General features: G+C 64.5%; 4 protein-coding genes and 1 non-coding gene across 11 annotated transcripts; 3 read left to right on the forward strand and 2 right to left on the reverse strand.

Moving 5' to 3' along the window:
• Positions 1–181: 181 nt before the first annotated feature.
• Positions 182–345, forward strand: LOC148224574 (U1 spliceosomal RNA). The gene has a single exon (XR_015802938.1). It is a non-coding gene; the product is annotated as a U1 spliceosomal RNA (small nuclear RNA).
• Positions 346–1,997: 1,652 nt separating this feature from the next.
• EIF2B4 (eukaryotic translation initiation factor 2B subunit delta) lies at positions 1,998–6,600 on the reverse strand. 2 transcript variants are annotated; one of them, XM_088162690.1, is made up of 13 exons: positions 6,477–6,600; positions 6,360–6,403; positions 6,145–6,283; positions 5,570–5,776; positions 5,257–5,339; positions 4,967–5,058; positions 4,500–4,614; positions 4,128–4,204; positions 3,834–3,936; positions 3,517–3,644; positions 2,716–2,896; positions 2,458–2,638; positions 1,998–2,238 (listed from the first exon to the last, which is right to left on the reverse strand). In XM_088162690.1, exons 1-13 carry the CDS (start codon positions 6,490–6,492, stop codon positions 2,039–2,041), a joined length of 1,566 nt encoding a protein of 521 aa, XP_088018816.1. In that variant the 5' UTR covers positions 6,493–6,600; the 3' UTR covers positions 1,998–2,038. The 2 variants fall into 2 exon arrangements, with proteins under 2 accessions (XP_088018816.1, XP_088018815.1); XM_088162689.1 differs by having other exon boundaries at positions 5,570–5,779.
• A 233-nt stretch (positions 6,601–6,833) lies between these two features.
• SNX17 (sorting nexin 17) lies at positions 6,834–13,237 on the forward strand. Its single transcript, XM_014888207.2, has 15 exons — positions 6,834–7,007; positions 8,672–8,746; positions 8,946–9,063; positions 9,359–9,423; positions 9,503–9,613; positions 9,975–10,065; positions 10,221–10,308; positions 10,639–10,708; positions 10,825–10,917; positions 11,061–11,264; positions 11,592–11,714; positions 11,835–11,912; positions 12,085–12,159; positions 12,425–12,466; positions 12,555–13,237. The coding sequence occupies exons 1-15, from the start codon at positions 6,945–6,947 to the stop codon at positions 12,672–12,674; spliced, it is 1,416 nt and encodes a 471-aa protein (XP_014743693.1). The 5' UTR covers positions 6,834–6,944; the 3' UTR covers positions 12,675–13,237.
• A 114-nt stretch (positions 13,238–13,351) lies between these two features.
• Positions 13,352–17,606, reverse strand: ZNF513 (zinc finger protein 513). Of its 4 annotated transcripts, none has more exons than XM_088162692.1 (3): positions 17,265–17,606; positions 14,653–15,243; positions 13,352–14,459 (listed from the first exon to the last, which is right to left on the reverse strand). In XM_088162692.1, the coding sequence occupies exons 1-3, from the start codon at positions 17,473–17,475 to the stop codon at positions 13,708–13,710; spliced, it is 1,554 nt and encodes a 517-aa protein (XP_088018818.1). In that variant the 5' UTR covers positions 17,476–17,606; the 3' UTR covers positions 13,352–13,707. The 4 variants fall into 4 exon arrangements, with proteins under 4 accessions (XP_088018818.1, XP_014743690.1, XP_088018820.1 ...); XM_014888204.2 differs by having other exon boundaries at positions 14,653–15,246; positions 17,265–17,605; XM_088162694.1 differs by having other exon boundaries at positions 17,436–17,603.
• A 297-nt stretch (positions 17,607–17,903) lies between these two features.
• On the forward strand, positions 17,904–22,764 carry LOC106860394 (E3 ubiquitin-protein ligase RNF19B-like). Of its 3 annotated transcripts, XM_088162696.1 has the most exons (10): positions 17,904–17,987; positions 18,274–18,480; positions 19,088–19,690; positions 20,110–20,291; positions 20,569–20,719; positions 21,018–21,180; positions 21,632–21,746; positions 21,871–22,005; positions 22,082–22,274; positions 22,419–22,764. In XM_088162696.1, the coding sequence occupies exons 3-10, from the start codon at positions 19,242–19,244 to the stop codon at positions 22,576–22,578; spliced, it is 1,548 nt and encodes a 515-aa protein (XP_088018822.1). In that variant the 5' UTR covers positions 17,904–17,987; positions 18,274–18,480; positions 19,088–19,241; the 3' UTR covers positions 22,579–22,764. The 3 variants fall into 3 exon arrangements, with proteins under 3 accessions (XP_088018822.1, XP_014743684.2, XP_014743685.2); XM_014888198.2 differs by lacking the exons at positions 17,904–17,987; positions 18,274–18,480 and having other exon boundaries at positions 19,206–19,690; positions 22,161–22,274; positions 22,419–22,555; XM_014888199.2 differs by lacking the exons at positions 17,904–17,987; positions 18,274–18,480 and having other exon boundaries at positions 19,206–19,690; positions 22,164–22,274; positions 22,419–22,555.
• Positions 22,765–22,955: the final 191 nt, after the last annotated feature.

Here is a 22,955-nt window from a genome sequence, read left to right on the forward strand (position 1 = left end):
AAACACAATAACGCGCCGCTGCCCTCGCGTGTCCGCGGGCGCTGCCCGGGCCGGGCCGTGCGGACCGGGGCGCAGGTTCGGGAGCGGTTGGGCGCGGGGATTTGGGGTGCGGGGTCGGGGTGGCCGTGTGTTGTGGAGGCGTGCGGCGGGCAGGGTAGGGGGGCGTTGTGGTGTTGAAGTCATACTTACCTGGCAGGGGAGACACCATGATCAGGCAGGTGGTTTTCCCAGGGCGAGGCTCATCCCTTGCACTCCGGGTGTGCTGACCCCTGCGATTTCCCCAAATGCGGGAAACTCGACTGCATAATTTGTGGTAGTGGGGGACTGCGTTCGCGCTCTCCCCTGGCGTGGTGGTTGAAAAAAAGATTCGGTAATTTAGCGATCATGAGGCGTTGTTTACGGTATGTAGGCTATTCTGCTTTAATGTTGTGTGCGCCTTGAGATGAAGCGCTTGCGAGCGCTGTTCGCCGGGTAATAAGAAGTCAGCGGGCAGCTCGGCACTTCACCGGGGACGGGGCGAGGGATACGGGAGCCGTGCGATTTTGGGATCGCGAGTGTAGGAGGCGATTTGCGAGGGGTCTGGGATTCTCCGTCAGGACGAGAAAGCAGCGAGGGCAGTCCGGTCGTGCTCTCGGTGGGCAGTTCGAGAATAGCCGGGGCTATTCCCAGGCACTCTCTCCGAAAAGGCGCTGCCGGTGCCCGGGAGACATATCCCTATTCCCTGCGGGAATTGGCCAGCGGATCCCTAAAGGTGGCCTCTGGACTGCTGCCTTTGAAGCCGGGATGATCCCGGCCTTTCCCACGCCGTGTCTGCAGCAGCAGGGAAACACCCGGCTGAAACGGGTCCTCGCTGGGAAAGGGGCGAGGAGATGCCGGCCCCGCTCGGTGAGCACTGTCTGGATCACACCGGACCGAGTCCGTGAGTTCAGCCGGACTTCCAGAGAGCGGGAATTGGACGCACTCTGAAGTCTCTGCCCCCGTCCGTCCCTACACGAGGTCCGCGTGCGGGCCGGGACGCTAACCCGAGTCTTGACGTCCCGCCGCAATCCGAGCGTGCAGTCGGGCCGGAGGCTCTTCTCCACCGGCGGGCTGGAGCCTGGAGACGCGAGGCCGGGCCGCTTCCGCGCGGATGGGGATGGGGATGGGGCAGGGACCGGGCGCCGAGGCCCCTGGGAGTCGGGCTTGCAACACTGCTGCTGCGCCTGAAGACGATCCTGGAAAGCGATAGCACGCCACCGCGGGAACGAAGTGGAGAAAGGCCGTTTCAAGAATAATAGCTATAGCAAACAACTAAATCAGGGAGAATGAGAACCCAACCTTCCCTATCATAAATTATGCAAACTTCCTGCATTTGGTGATGTCGTACGAGTCAGCACACTCCGAGTACTCCGTAACGACCGTCCTGTAGGGACAGTAACCTGCCCGATATTGGTTTCTTCCCTGTGCAGTCAGTGCGAGTTCGCAATTCCCGCACTGCCCCGGCATGCCGCGCGGCGGTGATCATTTGCATGGACACGCCCCGTGAGGCCGCCGCTGGGCCTCGCCCCTGCCAGAGCAGAGGCGCGATTTACATGACCACGCCCCCCGGCCCGGGAGCCACGCGCCGGTCCCGCTCGGGTCGCGGGGCACCGCCAGTCGCATTTCGCCTCGGCCTCTCCGCCCCGGGCACCGACCAGCCGGCCTCCCGTGGTAAGGTCCCTCCGCGGCTGGTGCCAGTGGCGACGGCCAGAGGGACCCGGGCTCTCCCCCATCAGCCCAGCTCGGAGGTCTGCCAGAAGCACAGTCCGAGTGTCACCAAATCTCCGAGGTTGGTAAACCAGGGGCCATGACCGCACTGTTATCGTTTCCCCAGAGGAGAGGCCTAGGGACAGGGAAGACCCGTCTATACTGCAGCATGAAGTGGGAGAAACCCCAAGGAAGGTGCAGAGCTGTGCCACTGGTGACATGGATGACATGGGTGCCAGGGCTCAGCCACACCACAGATGGCATACACAGAGTACTGGGGGCCTGGTTTATTGTGTCCGTGCAGCTGTCTCGACTACTGATCCACATTCTTAACACGCAGGACCACAGGCACTGAGGTGCAAGGGATCATGCCCAAGTCTGTGATGACCAAATCCACCAGGTCTGGGGGCGTCACATCATAAACCAGGTTAAGAAGGCGTAGGGACTTGTTCTCTGCCCAGCCCCCAAGCTGGGCCTGGCCCTTCCGGAGCACAATCAGGTCATCAGGGTCATCTGCAGAGAGTGGAGAAACCATCAGGATCAGGGGGAGGGACACCTCTCCACCCTGCCCCTGGAGCAGCACACACCACCACTACCTGCCAGGTGCCCCTGCCTGCAAGTGGTGGCTCCTTGCCCAGCAAGAGAGATGGCAGGGCAGAGCAGCCTGTCATGTTCCACAGCAGGGACTGGGAGAGAAGGTCCCAGGTGGGAGGAAAGGGACAGAAGCCATACCCAGCTCGTTGGAGACAAAAGAATCTGTCTGCACTCGCTCACAGAACTTGTAGGTCTCACAGCAGACCAGGACAGGCACGTTGTAGGCCTTGGAGACCAGTGCAATCTGTGAGGTGCCCACCCGGGACATGACGGAGCCATTGGCCAGCAGCGCGTGGGCTCCCAGCAGCACTTTGGACACCTGTCAGGGAAGCACCGGCATCTGTCAGCACCTCTGATGACGCTGCAGCCTCCCTCAGCCTCGGCACGGCCCCTCACCTCAGGCAGCACGTAGGAGATGGCGTTGATCATCACGTAGGTGCAGTGGATGCCCTTGCGGACCAGGCGGCGCAGCGTCTCCCGCCCCTCCAGGCGCGGCCGGCTGTCCACCACGATCACGCGAAACGCCCGGCCCTTCTTGGCGTGGGCGTCGCACAGCGTCCGGTTCACCAGCGAGGAGCTGATGGGCGCCCGTCAGGAACTGCCCCTCCCACCACACCGGGCTCCCACCTGGCCATGGTATATCCACCCTCATCCTCATGAGTGCTGCCCCTTACAGAACCCCCCTGCCACGATGGCTCCCAGGGCCTGTCTCCATGTCTTCGTACAAGAAGCACCCCTGAGAAAGGTGCTGTCTCAGGCCTCCCTGGAAGCAGCACTGACCTCCCTGTCTGTGACCAGCACAATGGACTCCGCCACTCCACACCCTCTCCCAGCTTCCCTGTCACAACGCTCCAGGCCTGCACTGGCTTCTTGCCCTTGCTCCTTCCTCTGCCCAGCATACATAGCATACCTGGACTCTTGCTGCAGCAATTTCTGGTTCTTTTCCCCACCTCTACTTCTTGGGACACAAATTTCCATACTTTTGCTTCCTGACATTTGACTTTGCTGCAGTTTGTTTAAAATCCAGTGAACAACCCTGGCTGTTCTGTAAGCGCCCTGGGTGGAGGGAGCTGTGACTCTGGGGGTCTTAGAATCCAACTTAAGATATAGCAGTCCCTGTGCAGGACCATCACAGCCTCACCTCCCATGCTGTTCCATTCCCTCCTCCTACCCGCTGGAGCAGCTGCCTGTGCTCACCATCCATACACCAGGATCACGTCGTGGTCATTGATCTTCTCAAAGGCAGACCTTGAGATGGCCTCTGCTGCCAGGACAATCTTCTCTCGCAGGTATTTGTCGATCACATCCTGGAGCTTCTCCTTTGCCTGGGGAGAGACAGACATCACATACATTCCTGCTCTCTGCAACTCCGTCATTTGAACCAGGTGGGGATCAGCCTCTTCCCCGTAGTAACAAGCTTTCAATTCCACTGCAGCACTGTTCGGAGTCTGCATCCCATCTGCTCAACTGCTTCACCCAGGGCCTGGAGCTTGCCACTCAGAAAGGCTACTCACCTCATCCTCTCTCAGGGTGTCAGGCAGGCATGATATCTCCTTCTTGAGGAACTTGATGGCATTGCCCATGCTGGCTGAGAGTGGCCGGCATTGGTTCAGGAAACTGCAGAAGAAATGGGCTTAGCTCCAAAGCAGCCTGGAGGCTCCCAAAGACAAGGAGAGGGAGGGTGGGCAGAAGGCAGAAGCCTAGGAAAGTCAGCCAAAGTTTGCGTGGACACCAATCCAGAGATGTGAACAATGGACCCACACTTGGTGGAGCTTTGGTCCCTCTGCTCTGATATTGGGAGCCCTCACCTGATATGTGGTTTCAACTTGGCCACCAAGTCCCGTGACAGCTCCTCATTGGGGGGAGTGGAGTAATCCCGGATCAGCTGAGACAAGTAGAGAGGGAGTATGATCTCAGAGCACAGTATGCAAGCACCCTGCCTGATGGGCTGCAGTCGAGGTACACGTCCTGCACAGCCTGACACACTGCTTGGAGGGACAAAGGTTGCTCCAGGGACTCAAAACAGCAGTGGCAGTGCCAGAAAAGGACCCTGCCGTGGCACGATCCAAAGGGAGAGGCTGATGATGACTGACCACAGATGCAGCCTCAGCAGTCAGGGTACAGGAACACACACCTGCACGCAGCACGATGTCCCTGCTGCCAGGTAGGTGCTCAGGTACCTGTTTGAAGACTTCGAGCAGGGCGATGCAGCGGGCGTTGGAGCCGTTGATGATGCCCTGGGAGTACTGGAGGCCGAGGCGCACCACTGCTGGGTGGATCACTGTGGACGGGATGCTGCAGGGACCAGTGGGAGGGAGCAGTCAGCACCTCTACAGCCCAAAACACTCAGCCCATTTATAAGCCCCAGTCCAACAACCCAAGGCACATCCCAAGAAGGGGGCTGGCAGTAGCTTGAGGAGCCAGGCTCACCCTACAGCCTTCTCTTGTGGTCCTGCACTCTCTCCACAGGAAAGATATTGGGCTGCCCCTACTGCCGCTCCCAAAGCAAGCGAAATGTCTCCCACCACTCCATCAGGTGTATTCCACATGCAGGACTATGACACCCCTCCTCCAGAACCATTCTGCAGCCAGGCCAGCAAAGCAGAGCCCAGCATTGCCAAAGACCTAGGCTAGGGAGGCCTTGTACCTCATCTGCTGCGTCAGTGGCTTCTTCCTGCTGTACTGGTGGAGGTGGGAGAACAGGTTGACCTTGGTGCCATAGTCCTGCCTCAGAGGTACCTGCAGCCGAGTGTTGTGATGCCTCACCCAGTGTTCTATTCATTCCAGAGCCACCAGTCATACCCAGCACTTGCTCAGGGCATCCGGAGTTCCCCTCTGCCTTCAGAGAGCAGGCCCTGGTCCCACCATGTGCCCCCCCAGGCCCTCTGCAGCACAGCTGCCCCAGGTGTGCAGCCTGTCACCCAGTCCTCCTCCTACCTGCTGCCGCTCCAGCTTCTTGGCCAATTTCCTCTGGGCAGCAGGATCATCCACCTGTACGTGCTCTGGCAGCCGCTTCACCACTGCGAGGACAGCCAGCATGAGGCCAAGCTGCTTTGGCACACTCCCAAATTCAGGGAAGGCAGGGCAGCACCCAGGGACAGATAGAACCCAGACCATGACAGACTGAAGGCAGGGACAGGCAGAACCCAGACCACGGATGGATCCTATGGGCATCCTTCACCTGTGGCCATACCAGATCCTCCCATCTCGCTCACCCACCCTCTGCACCCCGTGCTGGTGACAGCCTTACTGGACTGGGGCTCGGTGGGGCTCTGCCGGGGCTTGGCCGTCGTGGCTGCCTGGCTCAGCTCTGCCTTCCTGGCCTGCTTCTGGGCCCGCTCAGCCTCCTGCTTAGCCCGGCGTTCTGCTCGCAGCTCTGCTTTGCTCTTGCCCCCCGTGGGTTTCTCGCCGTCACCGGGGCCATCAGCCGAGGCCGGGGGGGCCGAGGGCTGAGCAGCTGCTGCGGGAGAGGAAGGGGGAGTCTGTGCCCAGTCTCCCCGGGAGATGCAGCCCAGTGCGGGGGGCAGCCCGCGGCAGGGAGAGCCCTCTGTGCCCTGGAAGGGGCTCCACGCCCTCGGCACCGCGAAGCTGACACGGCACCACGGGGCAGCCCCCCGCTCCTGTGGGCAGGGGCTGCGCTCTCTGTACTGCAGTCCCGCCGGCAAGGCGGGGGTGCGAGGGGCGAGGGCCCGGACTGGGGCAGGGAGGGGGGTATACCCCGCCGCTGGAAGACACTCCCGGCTCCGGGCGTTGCCAGCCCGGGACACCCGCGGGCCCGGCCCAGCGCTGCCCCGCTCGGGGCTCTGTGGGAGCGGCGGCGCTCACCCCGCGGCTGCCCCGGTTCCGGGGGCGCACCCAGCTCCGCGGGCTCGGCCGACGGCCCCTTCTCGCTCTTCTTCTTCTTCTTCTGCTGCTTCTTCTCCTTCCGCAGCTGCAGCTTCTCGTCCTGGGAGAGCTCCGGGGCCTGTGAGCACAAACCGTCAGGCGGCCCCTACCCCGGTCCCCAGCCCCCGCCTCACACCAGCCCCGGCCCCGCTCACCTGCGGTCCCGCCGGCACTGGCGCGAGTCCCTCGGGGTTCCTACCTAGAAGGATGGGAGCGTGAGCGGGGCCGGGTCTCGTCCCGGTGCCGGTCCCGGTGTCCCGTCTCGTACTCACCGTCCAGCTCCGCCATGGCGCCCGCGCGCCGCCTTTAGCGCCCCCTGCTGGCCAGGCGGCCCCGCGTGACGGCCGGGCTCCTCTGCGTGACGCGATGACGTCACTCCCCGGTGCGGGGCCGGTCGGTTCCCGGGGGTCCCTCCCTTGGCCCCGCCTCCCCGATCTCGTCCCGCCCCGGGCTCTCGCTACCGGGCGCACCGCCAGCCCCGGGCGGGGGCGCGGCGCGGGCGCTCGGGGCGGGGTGGGCTGGGCAGGGCAGGGCAGGGCAGGGTAGGGCAGGGTAGGGCAGGGCGTCCCCGGGGCGGGCGGAGCGGGGCGAAGCGGGGCGGGCGAAGAGCGACGGCCCCGGGCGGGGCGGAGCGGGGCGGCCCTGGGGCGGGCGGTGCTGGCGGCCGCGCCATCGCGGGGAGTGCTGGCCCGAGATGGCGGCGGCGGGAGGCGGGTAGCGGGGGCGCGCTCGTACCGGCCATGCACTTCTCCATTCCCGAGACCGAGACCCGCGCCGGGGACGGCGGCGCCCCCGCCTACGTGGTGAGCGGGGCCGAGGGAGCGGAGCCGTCCCGCGGAGCGGAGCCGCCCCGCCGAGCCGAGTGGGTGGCGCGGCTCCGCGGCCCGGGTGCGGTGCGGCGCGGCCCCGGTGGGGCCGTGCGAGTCCGCAGCCCCGGCGCGGTGGCGGGTCGGGATCAGGACCGGGACCAGCGCCGGGCGAGTCGGGCAGGTCCTGGCCCTCCGCCAGCCCCGGCCGGCGCCCTGTGCCAGGGCCGGGCAGGGATTGGGCCCCGCCGCCCCCGCGCCTCCGGATCGGGCGCGGAAGGTCCCTGGAGCCGGCCCGGGGGTGTCCGGACCTTGTCCTGCCTGGGCGCCGCGGGCGGGGGTGGGCAGCCCGCAGGGGCCCCTCCGGTCTTATCCCCAGCTCCGGCTCATCCTGGCCCGCCCGTCCGTCCGTTTGTCCCGGCTTCCTGTTTTGCTCCCTGCGCTGTGTGCGCCTCCGGAGAGGAGCCGGGGAGCGCTGCTGCCGAGTGGGGGTGGCTGTGGAGTGCCCAGACCCCTTTCCCGGGGCCGGCAGCGGCGGGCAGAGCCCCCCAGGCCTGGCGGAAGGTCCAGATGGGTGCTTTCGGGGTAAAGGTGGACAGCCCTGGGCTTCACGACCCCGCGGAGACACCCACGCTTGCTCCCTGTGCCGAAATCCCTCTCCGGGGTATCCCTCTCGGGAGCCCAAGTTGGGGCACGGTCGCGGTGGTGAGCGGTGATGGAGAGACCTGGCAATCTGCAGGAGGTGCAGTTGCTCAAGGGCCTTAGAAGCAGGCAGCCCTCGAGGCATTTCGGCCCCGTGACCCCCCTGCACTTTGCCCTCCCCTGTTGTGGAGGCTCCTCGGGCCTGGGGGAGACCTTGGGGAGAGCGCTTGGGAGCCCGGGGGCTGGGCAGGAGGTGTGACCTCATGGAGAGCCCTGGTTTGGGCAGGTCTGGGAGCTGCCTGTACCACTGCTGTCCCTCCTGCTTCCTCTGCAGCAGCCCTGAGCCATGGATTGGTGCCTTTGGGTTGGGGGGTGCCAGTGTGAGCTCCAGCCTGGCTGAGCTGGGACTTCTGCTGAGCCTTGTGCTCAGGAGCAGGTGGGAGACTGGCAGCATCCGTGGGAGGCTGGGCTGCCATGGCTGGCTGGAGGCTCATGTCCATTCTCTTCGTACTCCCGAACACTAGTCTGGGGACGGCAGGACCTGAGAGGACAGTGCTGTCCCTTGCAAGGACTCTGCCTATGGTGAGGTGGACCACGGAGTTGCCAGGCCCTGTATGTTCTGCAGTCATAGCTGTGCTCTGCCTGTGGTGTCAGCAGGAGCTGAGCCAGAGCAAAGGGGGCACAGCCAGGGATCAGCTCCTTGTGAACCCGTGGGAGTGGGGAGGGGTGTCCTTGTCTGTTGACATGGGGACACCAATGCCTATGGAGCTGCACTGTGGCTCTGTGCTCCCCATGGCTGGGCAGCCACAGGGTTAGACCTTCCTGGTGTCCAGCGGGCACATCTCTTGGATGTGCTCATACTTCCTGAAGGATTTTGACCATCCACCCCTCGGCAGAGTCCTCAGGAGTATCTCCTTTTCCTGGGTGCTCCCTGGCATCCCATGTGCCCTGAGCTGGGCAGGTCCTGGGGTTGCTCCATCTGACAGGTGCTGGGATCTGACTGGGCTCTTTACCTGCAGGCCTACAACATCCACGTGAATGGGGTGCTGCACTGCCGGGTGCGCTACAGCCAGCTCCTGGGCCTGCATGAGCAGGTAGGGAGGGCCGAGGTGCCCACTCCTGCTCCGTGACATTCCATCTGCGTTCTTGCATGCTGCTGGACTCCTACGTGGATAAGGGATGCTGGCAAGCTCTCTGCTCCCCTTGCTAGGTCCCTGGGGATCAGCGAGGGTGGGGGATCAGGGCAGCCGCCATCTCTCTGGAGCTTCTTGCAGCACGCTGTTCTTATCCTAGTTAAGGAAGGAGTATGGCGCCAACGTGGTCCCAGCCTTTCCCCCAAAGAAGATCTTCACGCTCACCCCAGCGGAGGTAGAGCAGCGACGGGAGCAGCTGGAGAAGTACATGCAGGCTGGTAAGCTGGGCCTGCCCCAGCCCGGTTGTGCAGGGTTGATCATGGCCCATGGCTTCCTCCCTCACCATGCTCCATTCACCGTGGCACATCTTGCAGCTCCCAGTGTAGCACTGGCATATGATGGGATTATGCCCTGGATGCCCTGCACTGGCACAGTGGGGATGTGCAGGGGGGCCCCTGGCTGCCCCTGCATACAGTCTGAGGGCAAACCGAGGGGCTGCAGAAGGGCCAGGCACTGGTGTGGGTCCCTGCCCCTTCCCTTGGGACTGCTGACTCCTCGTGCCCCTTCCTGCAGTGCGGCAGGACCCAACGCTGGGAGGCAGCGAGACCTTCAACAGCTTCCTGCGCAAGGCCCAGCAGGTGAGGGGGCAGAGCTGTGGGGGTCTGGGGCCCTCAGTCTGGCGAGGGGCCGGGGTGCCAGTCCTGTTTCTCTCTCCAGGAGACGCAGCAGATCCCCACAGAAGAGGTGGTGCTGGAAGTGCTGCTCTCTAACGGGCAGAGGGTCAAGGTCACCATCCTTACGTCAGACCAGACAGAGGATGTCCTTGAGGTGCCAGAGCTCTCGTGCTGGGTGGGACCAGCCCCTCCTCCTGTGTTCTGTGGTTTCCCACATGTTTGGTGCTCTCTCAGCCTGGTAGCCCCCCCTGCCCTCCCCTTCCATCTGTCCACCCTGGAGCAGGGTTGACTTGATGGGGCTGAAAGCTGGGAGCTGAAATGGGTGTGATGATGGGTGTGTCTGGGTCCAGATTGATGTTTGGGTCCTGGAGCTGTTTCCTGGTTGCAACAAGCCCAAGGCCTGGCCACAGGGCAGCAGAGGTGCTGCCTTCCAGCTGTTGGGAAGCACCAGAATGCACATGGGCTCTTGCCACTATATTGGGACTCTATTGGGACTATTCTCTTGTTCCTCCCAGGCTGTGGCCTCCAAGCTGGATCTGCCAGATGACCTGGTCGGCTACTTCAGCCTCTTTCTAGTGAGACAGACTAAGGATGGAGCTTTCTCCTGTGAGTAGAGCCCACTGCGGTGGGACATCTGTTCTGCCCCTGCTGGAGTGAGGGCTGTGCTTGGACCCTGCCCTGGGTGGGGGGCCCAGCTGTTTTCCTTGGGGCACCTTGGCAGTGGGGGCCAGAGCTGCTGCTGAGCCAGCGTTTCCCTGCAGTTGTGCGAAAGCTGCAGGAGTTTGAGCTGCCGTACGTGTCAGTCACCAGCCTGCACAACCCTGAGTTCCAGATCATCCTGCGTAAGAGGTGAGTGGGGGACTGTGGGGCAGCACTGGGGTGATGCCCAGGGCTCCCAGGTCCACAGAGGGACCCTCCCCTCCTGCCATTGCTGCCCACAGATGCTTTGGCCCCCAGGAACACACCTGAGCATCCCTGACATGACACTGGAGCATGGGCTGCCCTGCTGTGCTCAGCCCATTTCTGCCTTCCTGTGGCGACTGGTTTAGATGGGGAGCAGGGCACAGTGACTGACAGTTAGGGGGGAGCTGGCCAGAGAGCCAGCCCACAGGAGGGCGATTTTCTCTTTGTTGCTGTTAGGAGGTGGGGAGTACACTAACCCACATGGTTCCCTTCCAGCTACTGGGACTCGGCCTATGATGACGATGTGATGGAGCATCGTGTGGGGTTGAACTTGCTGTATGCGCAGGTGAGGGTTGGTGTGGCACAGCCAGGTGAGGAGGGACACTGCACCCCTTGGCCACAGCTGTGCAGGGGCTTGAGTGGCTCCAGTCCCAGGCACTCATCAACCTCTGTTGCTCGTAGACGGTGTCAGACATTGAACATGGATGGATCCTTGTCAACAAGGAACAGCACCGGCAGCTGAAGTCCCTGCAAGAAAAGGTCTCCAAGAAGGAGGTAGGAGAGGGTTCAATGCCATGACCGGGGCAGTTCTGGTGCTGCACTGGCCCCTCTCCATGTGACATGTTGTACTGGGTTGGTCACCTGCTCCTGGCCTGGGCAGGGCCGGCAGTGCTGAGCACCCCTGGCTCTGCCTGCAGTTCATCCGCCTGGCGCAGACCCTAAAGTACTACGGCTATCTCAAGTTCGACCCCTGTGTCACCGACTTCCCTGAGAAGGGCTGCCATGTCGTTGTCAGTGCCGGCAACAACGAGCTCAACTTCCAGGTGCGGCTGCCGAACGAGCAGATCAAAGAGGGCAGCTTCAAGGTCACACGCATGCGGTGCTGGCGGGTCACATCCTCGGTGAGTGGTGCTTGGAGAGCAGGGAAGGCCGGGGGGGCTGCAGGGACATGGCTGTGCCAGGCTGGGCTGGTACCTCTTCCTGGGAAAGGTGCTGGCTCTGACGCCAGCTTCTGGCCCGGTAGGCCTGGAGAGGGTCTGAATCATGCCTTGGGGCTGAGGGAATCATTGGTGTGAGGACATTTGAGGGGATCTGACAGTGGCAGAAGACTGGTGGGATCTGGGCGGGTGTCCCCCACTTGGCTTGGTGCTGCCCTCGATTTGCACGGGTGTCTGGGGAGCTGCTACTTCCCCTCTGGAGGCTCCCAGCCTTGGTGTGTGTCCTTGCAGGTGCCGATGAGCAACGGCCCTTCGGGGAGCAGCCCAGGAAAGTCTGAGGTGAAGCTGGAGTTGGCTTTTGAGTACCTGATGAGCAAGGACCGGCTGCAGTGGGTCACCATCACCAGCCCACAGGTAGAGCTGCCTCTGTGGTGGTCTGGTGGTGGCTGTGAGGGGAAGGGCTGGGCTGCGCCCTGTGTGGGGTGTGGGATGGCTGTAGGGTGCATAGAGCCCCATGACACCTCTCCCTTGCAGGCCATCATGCTGAGCATCTGCTTGCAGTCCATGGTAGATGAGCTGATGGTGAAAAAATCTGGAGGCAGCATCCGCAAGGTGAGAGTTGGGGCCAGATGATGGCTTCAGGGTGGGATCCCAACCTGGCCCTATGACTTCCTGGGGTCTGGGCTGGGTCCTGAGTGCTCCCCTCAGGATGGGGCCAGCATCCCCAGGGCCAGTTATAAGCCCCAGAGCTGACACTGTGTCTAAGCTGAGCTCCTCCCTGCAGATGTTTCGGCGGCGGGTGAACGGGGCCCTGCGGCGCTCAGACAGCCAGCAAGCTGTGAAGTCACCCCCACTGCTGGTGAGTGGGACCCTACAGCCCTGGCTGGGGGGACACATGCAATCACAGGCTCTGACGTATTGTGTGCCAGAACTCACTGCCCCCAGGTGAGCTGCTGTCCCCTTGGCAGGGCTGTGGTGCCCTGCTTCCAGAACCCTGGGAAGGGAAAGAGGTCCTGGACCAACTCAGTGAGCCAGACTCCCTGGGGACGGAGGGGGGTGGGTAGAAGGAGAGGTGGGTGTTGTGTCCCATGACCCTGTGCTGCCCAACTGTGCTGTCCTCACAGGACTCACCTGATGCCTCCTGGGAGCCCATGGCAAAACTCTCGGTGAGTTGTGTCCGGGTGCAGCGGAGGCCTCGGACTAAGTGGGTAGGGGAGCTAGGGGCATCCTCCTTAACATCTTCCTTCTCCACAGAGCAAGCTCACTTCTGTCAGCCTGCGTGGGATCAGCCACTCCAGCTCTGCGAATGATGTGGGTGCTAATGACTTCCACGGCAATTACGCCTTTGAGGGCATTGGCGATGAGGATCTGTAGTGCCCTCTTCCCAGGACAGCCCCGGCCTGAGCAAGGGCCTTCACTGAGGAATGTACGACCTGCAGCCAGGTTGCAATCAACGTGCCTCTCACCTGCTACATCCACCTTTCCCTGCTCCCCGGGGCTGGGAGCTCACCCCCAGCCCGCCATTGCCTTCGGGGTGGGGGCAGCTGAACTCCTCCCGCTGCTGGCTCCAGCTGGGAGAGGGCTTGTTTGACCTGAACAGTTTGCCCGGGCAGAGCCCTGGAGCTGCAGTGCAGGGCCTGGCCCAGCACGGGGGCAGAGCTGCTCCTGTCCCAGCTGGGAAGGCCTGGCCCAGCCTGGGGGCAGACTCAGGCAGGCTCCATAATGCCAAATTAGCATTTAGGTTTGTGCTCCAAGACAGAGTGCAGTAAGCTGTCTCAGGGGGCTCCGCGCAGAGTCCCGTCTAACCCGCTCATAGACGCCAGCGTAATCTAGGCTTGTAACCACGTATCTCCTGCTGCTCAGCCCGACAGAGCATTAATGGACAGTAACTGATGTTTACACACTGCAACAATGATTAAAATGGATCCTGATTGGTACCAGGCTGTCTGTTGGGGGGTGGCTGCTGTCCCTCCCCTCTCCGTGCCAGCCCTGTGCTGTCCTCCTCTGCACCAGAACAAGGCCCCCAGGGTGAAGAGCAGATAACAAAACCGACTGTTTAATGCTTTTATACACAATATAAATTACACCGACCAGCACGGCAGCCGCCATGGAACCAGTCCTGTTCCCCCCTTTTCCCCAAACCCCGGCACACGAAGGCTCCGGCAGGCAGGAACAGACAGGTGGGGTGGCTGGGAACGTGGCAGTGCTGCTGCACAGGCAGGGGTCAGAGCCGCTGGTCGTGACTTCACCCTGCCCAGGCAGGACAGGGCTGCTGGAGGCCCCAGTGTGCCTGTGGGCCTGGTGTAATGCAGCCCAAAGCCCCCATGGAGTTGCCCGCCTGTCCTCCCTCCCCCAGGGAGGGCAGGCACCGAGGCACCCCAGGTCCACTGCCGGGCTAAGTGCTGTCTCAGGGCAGGGCCGTGCCCACGGCTGGGGGGGCCAGGAGGGCTTTGGCATTGCGTGGGTTCACCCAGCTCTCGGCTGTGTGGCCGTGGATCTTCTGGTGGCGCTTGTAGTTGTCCCAGTGACCAGTGGTGTAGGAGCAGTCCCGGCACTGGAAGGGCTTCTCGCCCGTATGCCGCAGCATGTGCCGCTTCAGGTTCATGCTCTGGTTGCAACTGTAGCTGCAGAGGCTGCACTGGAAGGGCTTGTCGCCTGAGTGGATGCGCCCGTGACGCTTGAGGTTGGCCAGGTTGCCACAGGCATAGTCGCAGAGCTGGCACTTGTAGGGCTTCTCGCCTGTGTGCACGCGCTGGTGCCGCTTCAGGTTGTCCAGGTGGGCGGAGGCATAAGGGCAGAGCGGGCAGGCGAACGGCTTCTCCCCGCTGTGCGTCTTCATGTGCCGCGCCAAGTGGTTGGGGTAGTGGGTGACGAAGGGGCAGAGGCTGCAGGCAAAGCCCTTGTCCCCAGTGCTCTTTCGGGGGCTGGCACCTGGCTCGGTGCCCAGCACCGCCAGGCTGCAGCGCCCGCAGACCTGCTCGGCCAGGCCCTCGTCCTGTGCGAACCCGTCGTCCAGCACCAGCCCGCACATGCGGCACGTGAAGGGGAAGAGCAGCTCGGGCAGCGCGGCTGCCTCCTCACCCCGCAGCCGTGCACAGCCGGGCAGGAAGGGGCCGCTGCCGCTGCCCACGTGCAGGCTCAGCTCTGGCAGCAGTGGCTCTGCGGGACAAAGAGAGGAGGCTGTGAGCTGGGCGGCACAGCGCCAGCGAGGATTGGCTCTATGACTAACTACAGTGCCCCGGTGAGCCTGGCAGTAACATGACTTCGAGTCAATGGCAGGGTCTGTGCCCTGCCCCACACCCAAAGCCCCCACAGCAGCTCTCCCCACATGCCCACACCCTCCCACCTTTACCTGGGTCCTTGTCTCGCCGGTGTGGCCCCTCGCCCTCAGGCAGGCGGTGGCTGAGCATGTGCCGCTTCAGGTTGCGGCTCTGGTTGCAGCGGTAGTCGCAGGCGGCACACTGGAAGGGCTTGTCCTGGCTGTGGACCCGCTCGTGGCGTTTGAGGTTGCCCAGGCTGCTGCAGGCGAAGCTGCAGCACGTGCAGCGGTACGGCTTCTCCCCGGTGTGCGTGCGCAGGTGCCGGGTCAGGTTCACCAGCTGGGCAGAGGCGTAGGCACACTGCGGGCAGGCGAAGGGCTTCTCCCCATTGTGTGTCTTCATGTGGCGCTTGAGGTGGCTGGAGTAGTGGGAGGCGAAGGGGCAGAGCTGGCAGGAGTAGACGATGCGCTGGCTGCGGCTGCCCTCGGCGCCGGCGCACTGCAGGCAGCTCTGGCCCAGGCTGGCAGCCAGCTGCAGCCCGCACTGGCGGCAGGGCAGGGCGGCAGGGCCAGGCTCACCCCCCTCCTCAGGGTCACTCTCCACGCTCAGCTGCTGGTACCCAGAGGAGCAGTCGTCGTCGCTCAGGGCGTACGCTGGAATAGCGATCTTCCCCACCAGTGTGTCTGCTGAGAACACCGTGGGGAGGGGGCGGTGTCAGCCTGGCTGGCCTGGGCACAGCCCCTCTGCCTACACCCCCAGTCCCAGATGGGTGCTCCGCCTGTGGCACCTAGTAGGAGCCCACCACACCGTGCACTGCAGTGAGGAGCCCCACAACCACGGCCTGCCCCAGCACCCTGCTGAGGGCCTGTTCTGGGCGTCTCAGGAAACCCTGACACTTCTGCATGGCTGGCCAAGACCCTGGCACCAGGAAGGGTGACAGGATGGGTGGGTCCATCACCCACCTGGCACTGCTGGGCCTGGTGAGTGGAAGGTGGTGGGCACAGCCTGGCCTAGGCTGGAGAAATGGGTGCCCATAAATCTGCTGTGTGCCCCTCTCACTGTGCCACTGCCCCAGCCCCGGAGTTGGCAGCTGGTCGCACTCGCATGGCTGGTACCAGGGAGCTCCAACACCAGCCCCTTCTACCCTTCAGGAAACATTCCCCAGCCCCAAGCAGTGCCACTGTTTGGTGGCAGCAGGGGGAAGGCTGTGCCAGGCTCTCAAATGCAACTTCTCAGCTGGGCACAGACTCATCCTTCTGCACCCCCTGTGCTCCACATGTGCCCCCTAGGCTGGTGCTCGAGGCTGGACGGGCAGCTCACCACTACCAGCTGTGAGCCATGCCCTGCTGGCTCCGTGCTGTGCCTGACCTGCAACCCTGGGGCCCATCAGACTCAGCAACTGCCCATCATCCTGGGAAGCACCCTGGACTGTCCCCTTGCTGCTGCTGCCCAGGCCGGGTCCAGCTCCCAGAGCCCCAGGCAGGCGCAGAGATGAGATTGACCTATGCTGTGGGATGGGGTGGCCCCTCCAGCCTCCTTCCACAAGCACTGCCGGAAATGCAGACATCAGAAAAGGGCATCCTGCCTAGGCCTGGCTATTATGGGGAACCCTTGACCCTGCCTCAAGCCCTCTGTCAAGGGACCCCCTTTCTCCTCAGCTCAGACCCACCCACACCAAGGGACCCACCCATCCCTTCAGCCCAGTTCCACACTGAGGGAACCTCCTGTCTCCTCAGCCCAGCAGTGCCTCAGCTTCCCCAAAGCACCATCCCCTAAATGGCCCACAGTGTCAGTGCCCACATGGCACACTTGTCTCCTGACTGCTTCAGTGGGCTGAGGTCTTAGTCCTGCTCCCTGGCTGGGGCTGAATGGGACAGGTATTCCTGGTAGAATTTGTCACCAAATCGCTGGCAGGCTCCTAGGGCTACCAAGCAGCTGTCCCAGGGCAGGGAAGCACAGCCCTCAGAGCAGCCCCATCTGCTAGGCAGTTTGGGGCTCAGTACCAGAGCAGGAGCACAGCCCAGGGCAGCCGTTGAGCACATGGACCAGGGCACAGCCCTCGGGAACAGCGAGTGGAGAGTCCATGCCCTCAGCTCTCGCCATTCTATTCCCACGTTGCTCAGTGCCTGGGGCGAGGAGTGACTCCCACCAGTCCCCGTGAGGCAGCTCCGTGGAGTTGAGCAGTACTCACTCCTCCGGCTGCCTCGGCCGCGGCTGACCCAAGCTCGGGAGCACCGGCTGGACGGGCGCTGCCCAGTCGCCCCGGGCCGGAGGTCGCGGGGCTGAGAGCGCTCCGTATACCCCGCAGTGCCGAGGGGAGTGGTGGAAAAGGACCCCGGGGCCGGGCCTGGCTCCCGGGCGGGCAGTAGAGCCGGGGCCGAGCGGTGCGGAGGCTCTGGGGTGAGGCCGGCGGCGGCTGCGGGACCCGGCCCCAAACCTACCGCGGGGACACTTCGTGCCCGGGACATTCGCGGATCGGTGCCGGGGGTCAACCCCGGGCGGGCAGAAACCACGCGGGGGCCCCGTCGGGGGCCGGGCCTCCCCCGTGAGAGGAAGCTCGGCCGGAGCCCGCGCCGGGCGGGCCCGTGGCAGGGCGGGCCCTGCCGGATGCGCCGAGCGCGGGGCCGGTACGGCCCGGCCGGGCCGCGTCCCCACCGGCAGCGCTGCCGGAGAGGGGCGGCGTCCCCGCGGGGGCCGCACGCACCTGGCGGTCCCTTCTCGGAGGCCGGGCCGCGGCCCAGCAGCAGGTCCCCGGGCAGCACCACCGCCGCTCTTGCCGTCTCCTCGGTGCCATCCTCGGCGTCCGCTGCAGCGCTCCGAGCGCCGCGGGTCCCCGCCGGGCCGCTGCCGCCCCCCGGGCCCGCCGCGCACTCACCCTTCACCGGCTGCGGGTGGCTCTGCTTCCGCCGGGGCATCGTGGCGGGCCCCGGTGCCGGCCCGGCCCCGCCGCCCGCCCGCCCGCGGCCCGCCAGCCGCCCCCGCCAGCCCGGGGCGGCCACCGCCGCCCCGCCTCGACCGGACACTTCCGCTTCCGCTTCCCCCGGGCGCGCGGGGGCTGTGCCGGAAGCGGCCGCGCGACCCGGAAGCGGAGCGGGCGCGTGCGCAGGGGCACCGCTGCCTCCCGGCCCCGCCCGCCCCGGCATGAGCGGGAGCGGCCCCGGGCCCGGCGGGGGCGTGGCGCTGGGCCGAGCCGGGTCACGGGAGAGGCGGGCAGGGCTCGCGGGCTCGGGCGGGGGTCGGGGCGGGGCGGGACAGCAGCGGCTCCGCCCCTTCCGGCCGGCGGGAGGCGGTGGCACCGGCGGGACCGGGACCGGGGCTGCTACCGGACGTTGACGGTCTCTGTATCCCTTCAGGGGTGGCTGCGGCTCCTCTTCCGGTGCCAACCGGGTCCGGCCCCGCCGAGCGCCGGCGCCGAGGGCAGACCCCGGTGAGTCCCTTGCCGGTGTCCCCGCGTGGTCAAACCGGGGACACCCAGGGCTTTGCGTCCCGCCCGCTGGGCCTGAGGGCCCCTGGCTGTCCGGTCACACCGTGCTCTGGCCGTTCCCCAAGGCGGTCGGTGCAGCGGTGCAGCCCAGCCGTGTCCCGGGGTTGCGCCCGGTCCCCACCCGCATCACTCGCTGTGCTCTCCCGGCGGCTCCGGTCCCCGTCCAGGCGGCCCTGGCTGTGCGAGCCACGGCTCGGCCTCTTGGCGGATCGCTGCTGGCCCTCTGCAGGTCCCAAGGACGTGGATGTGTCGCGCTGTGGCCGTCCCGGGGGAGCCGTGGCCGTGCCGTGCTGCCAGCGATGATTCCCAGTCCCGTCTCTGCCCGGTTTCCCTGAGCTCTGAACTTGCCCTCTCCCTGGGAGGCACCGTATCCCCTGGGAAGTTCTGTGTCCCTGGGGGGATGTGGAGCCACCCCGTGCTTGGCCCAGCAGAGCAGGTATGCTCGGACTCAGTCTCACCTGAGTGTCAGTGGTTCCAGCCTCTTGTCATGGCAGTGCCTCTGCCTCTGGCAGAGCTGACACGGGAATGCTTTGGAGGCTGTGGAGTGTAGCAGTGCTGTGGAGGAAGGGAGGACGGGGCAACTTTGGGGTGTAGAGAGGGAAGGACCACGGGGAGGGAATGTGGTGTGGCCAAGGATTTGCGAGCTCTAAGCAAGGAAAATGGACAGATTGACCCCACTGCTGGAATCACCTGGCTCCTGGTCACTGAATGAACTGGGTCTTGGGTCTCTTGGCAATTGCACTCCAGTGAAAAGTGTTTCAGCCCTGTCTCACCCTGGGGAGGAGAGTCCTGAAGCCCTGGGGTGGGGATGGATGTGTCACACTGCCCTGCACCTGGACTGGTTGCCACGGTGCTGCCACTGTCTTCCCTACGCTGGGGATCTGGGAGTTCTGTGGTCCTGGACCTGTCATGCGGAGCTGAGGGAGACAAGGTGGGGTAGGACAGGCTCGGGGCCTATTGGCAGGGTGCTGTTTGAGCTTCTCTGGGTGCCAAGGGCCTGTTCCCAGGGCACGGGCTCGCTCTCAGGAGCAGTTCCTCTGCAGGCCGAGTGGCAGCGACTGCAGCTGGGGATGGTTCTGCTGTTACCTGTGGTGAGGCTCAGGTAGGAGCCGGGCCATGGGGGCTGCACCAGGGCCAGCACCTCCCCGCTGCCCTCCATAGCCCAACAGCAGCCGGTGGCTACCTCGGCGGGCCACCATGGACCAGCCCACACGTGTGCCTGGGCCCCGCCGGCTCCTGGGCTGCTTCAGGCGGAAGCCACAGGCCGTCGGGGGGGAGACACCACCAGAGCCGGAGCCAGAGCCGGAGGAACCTGAGGAGACACCTGTGGTGCTGCCCCTGGGCGAGGGCCAGGTGCTGGAGGAGTGTCCCCTGTGCCTGCTGCCCCAGCCCCCCGAGGCCTTTCCCAGCCTGGCCTCCTGCTCGCACCGCTCGTGCTGGGCTTGCCTGCAGCAGTACCTGTGCCTCGCTGTCCGCGAGAGCCGCGTGCCCGTGTCCTGCCCGCACTGCCCCGCCGCGCTCCAGCCCTCCGACGTGCACCGCCTCCTGCCCGAGCCCGCCCTCCGCGACAAGTACGAAGAGTTCCTGCTGCGACGGCTGCTGGTGGCTGATCCTGGCACCCGCTGGTGCCCTGCACCTGACTGCAGGTACGGCCGGCCCCAGCAGAGATGGGAATGCGGGGTTGGGCCTGGGCCCGCCTCCCGCAACAGCAGTGTGTGCCTGTGTCCTGTGAGCCCTTCCCAGGCTAGGTTCCTCATCACTTTGTCGTGTGTTGGGCTGGGTGTGTCCAGGGAAGTGTCCGGTCCTGGTCTGGCTGCAGAGCCTGCGCAGCTCTGTCTGCCAGGGCTCGTGTCCTTGGCTATGCTAGACACTCTGAGGGCCCCAGGGCTCTGGATGCTGGACAGGGTGGGTTGGTGAGGCGGGTTGGTGAGGCTGTATCCTGGCTCTCCTGAGCTGGGGCTGTGGCTCCAACTCAGTTCAGGACTGGGACTGCCACAGCCTGGCCTGGCTGTGCCGGGGAGGGGGCACCTGCTGTACCCCAGCTCCAACCGCCTTCTCCCCACAGCTATGCTGTCTTTGCCCACGGCTGTGCCGAGTGTCCCCGCCTCACCTGTGGGCGTGAGGGCTGTGGCACCGAGTTCTGCTACCACTGCCGGCAGCCCTGGCACCCTGACGGCCCCTGTGAACCGGCCCCCGGCCTGGCCACCCCCACAGCACAGCTGGCCCAGCCGGAGGAGTTGGCCCATGGTGAGGCCCTGGCCCAGGGTGGGAGCAGCAGGGCTGGGGTTTGGCAGAGTCGTGTGCTTCTGTGCCTCCTGCCTGTGGGACTGCTGGAGCCAGGATCCAGAGTTCCCTCTGACTGCCTCTGCTGCAGTCTCATAGCCCTTGTGCCAGTTGGGCCGGGATGTGTAGAGGGACCTCTGCTCCCTCCATGATACCTGTGGGATGGGAAGAGTCTGGGACAGGCTGGGATGGATGCACGTTATTCTGTCCTGCTCTCCCATCCTGTCTTATCTCCCCCCAGCTGAGGCCGAGGACATCAAGGTCTGTCCTCGCTGCAGCGCCTTCATCATGAAGATCAACGATGGGAGCTGCAACCGCATGAACTGCACCGTCTGTGGGTGCCTCTTCTGCTGGCTCTGCCTGCGGGAGATCTCTGACGTGCACTTCTTGAGGTCAGTGCAGGGCCATGGGGGTTGGGGGCCCTGACAGGAGCTGGGGGGCTGGGATGGGCGCAGCCAGGCCCAGGTTTGGGGTTGGCTGGGGGAAGCAGGGTGGTTTGTGCTGCTGGCTGTGGCAGGGCTGGGCCCGGCTCTTGGCACCCCGTGGGAGGCAGCTGGAGCTCAGAGTTGGGGAACCTGGCTGCCTGCTCTCCGATGGGACTATGGATGTCCCCTGCCATGAAGCCAGGCTGTGCTGGTCTCTGCCTGCCCCTCGCAGATGCCTTGGCTCAGCCCTGCTCTGTCCCCACAGCCCCTCTGGGTGCACCTTCTGGGGGAAGAGGCCATGGTCACGGACCCGGAGGATCCTATGGCAGCTGGGCATGGTGCTGGGAGCGCCCATGGTCATCTCCCTTGCTGCGGGTGTTGCTGTCCCTGTCATTACCATTGGGATCCCCATCTACATGGGTAGGAAGGTACTGGCAGGTGGTCCTGGAGTCCCTGTGGTCCTGCTCCCTGCTGAGCCTGGTAGCCAATGGCCCTCGGCCTGGACAGACCCGCAGTGCTCCCTGCTGCCCACAGCACATCTCTGTGCCACCCTGACCACCGTCAGCACATCCCTGTGGTATTCCTGACAGCTCACAGTCCCTCCTTTCTGGGACCTTCTGCTGCCCCCCAGCAGCCCCTGCTAGTGCGGGTGTGCTCAGGCTGGGGAGCGGGGCCAGGGTGGGCAAAAGGAGGAAGGATTCCAGGGGGGCTTTCCAGGAACACCTGTGCTGTGGCGGCAGTGCTGTTGTGGCTGCCTGTCCCTGAGGAGGCGGGGGGCGGGTCTGGGCGGCTGTGGCTGGAGCTCTGCCAGGCTGGAAAGAGGTTATGTCCCTGGGCTATGCTTTGTAGAACCCTTCATCTTTCTGTCTTGTCCTTGAGGTGCTGGGCCAGAGCCGGCGAAGCAGCCTCTCCAGGTGCCAGCAGTGCCTCTCTGTCACCAGCAGTGTCCTCCTCTCTCTCTTTGTGTCCCCTATCATAACAGCTCTCACTGTGGGTGAGTGCCAAGGGCACTGCCCATATTGGGGAGTGCGGCTGTGGCTGTGACGTGGCTGTGGGGGACGTCTGGGACCAGAGGCAGCAGGGCTGGGGCTGGGCAGTGACCACTTGCCCACCCACAGGTATCGGCGTGCCCCTGGTGCTCACCTACGTGTACGGGACCGTGGTGCTGTCGCTGTGCCGGAGCCGCTGGGGCTGCAGGGGCAGTCGCACGCCTGGAGACCTCGGTGTGGTGGAGCTGGACAATCTGGCTAAATGTGAGTCCCACAGAGCTGGCAGGCCCTGGCCTGTGCCCTCCCTGCTCCGTGGGAACAGTGTGCTCTCTGTCCCCAGTGAATGAGCTGTGGTCAGTGCTGCCCAGCCCCAGAGCAGGTGAGGATGGAGCTCCAGACCCCGCTGCCTCCCTCCCCAGCAGCAGCCGCAGTCCACGCCCAGGGCCAGCATGGCCAGAACAGGACAGCCAGTCAGCCAGCACAGTGGCCCTTGCAGGAAGCATGCTGAGTGAGGGCCAGGACACCTCTGACAGGTAAGCAGGGTGGCTGTGCTGAGGGAGCAGCACACCCCTTCCAAACAGTCTCCCCTGCTCCTGCTGTGCTGGGCAGGGCTGTGCTGGGCAGGGAGGGGTTGTCCCCCTTTGGGCTGCTGCCCTGAGGTCAGTGTCTGTCTGCAGGGAAGGCGTTACCATCGAGGTGGAGGTGTCGGTTGAAGCAGTGCCACGTTCTGCCCGGCAGCAGAGCCTCAGCAGTGCCCTGTCTGGGCAGAGCCTCTCTGGGGACTCCCTGGGAGCCACCAGTGACAGGGGCAGCTCTGTGGGCGTCCCTGTGGAGTGACGGGGGCCTGAGGGGGAAGAGTCTTGATCTACACACAGGTCCTATGCCCTCCCTCTGCCAGCACAGCCAGCTCTGGGAACCAGGTCCTGGGTGGGTGCCAGCTGCACCCATTGCTGCACCCTGCACTAGCCATGTCTGCCCCTTCTCAGAGGCACCACTAGGAAATAAAGCTGCTTTCTGAGGGTCCCTCTGTCTCCTGTGGCAAAACTCTCCTGCCAGTGCAGCCCCCTGGTGTCACATCTGCGCCTGTGTGACGAAGAGGCCACCCAGGCAATGCAGGGGTTGTCACGGCCTCTGCCCTGCCTATACCAGCTGATCTGCCCCGAAAGCAGGCTCCAGGGCTGGGGGAGGGCAGCAGCTCCAATCTCTGGTGCTGA

This window comes from Sturnus vulgaris, chromosome 3 (genome assembly GCF_052056855.1).
Source record: "Sturnus vulgaris isolate bStuVul1 chromosome 3, bStuVul1.hap1, whole genome shotgun sequence".
NCBI classification, from domain to species: Eukaryota; Metazoa; Chordata; class Aves; order Passeriformes; family Sturnidae; genus Sturnus; species Sturnus vulgaris.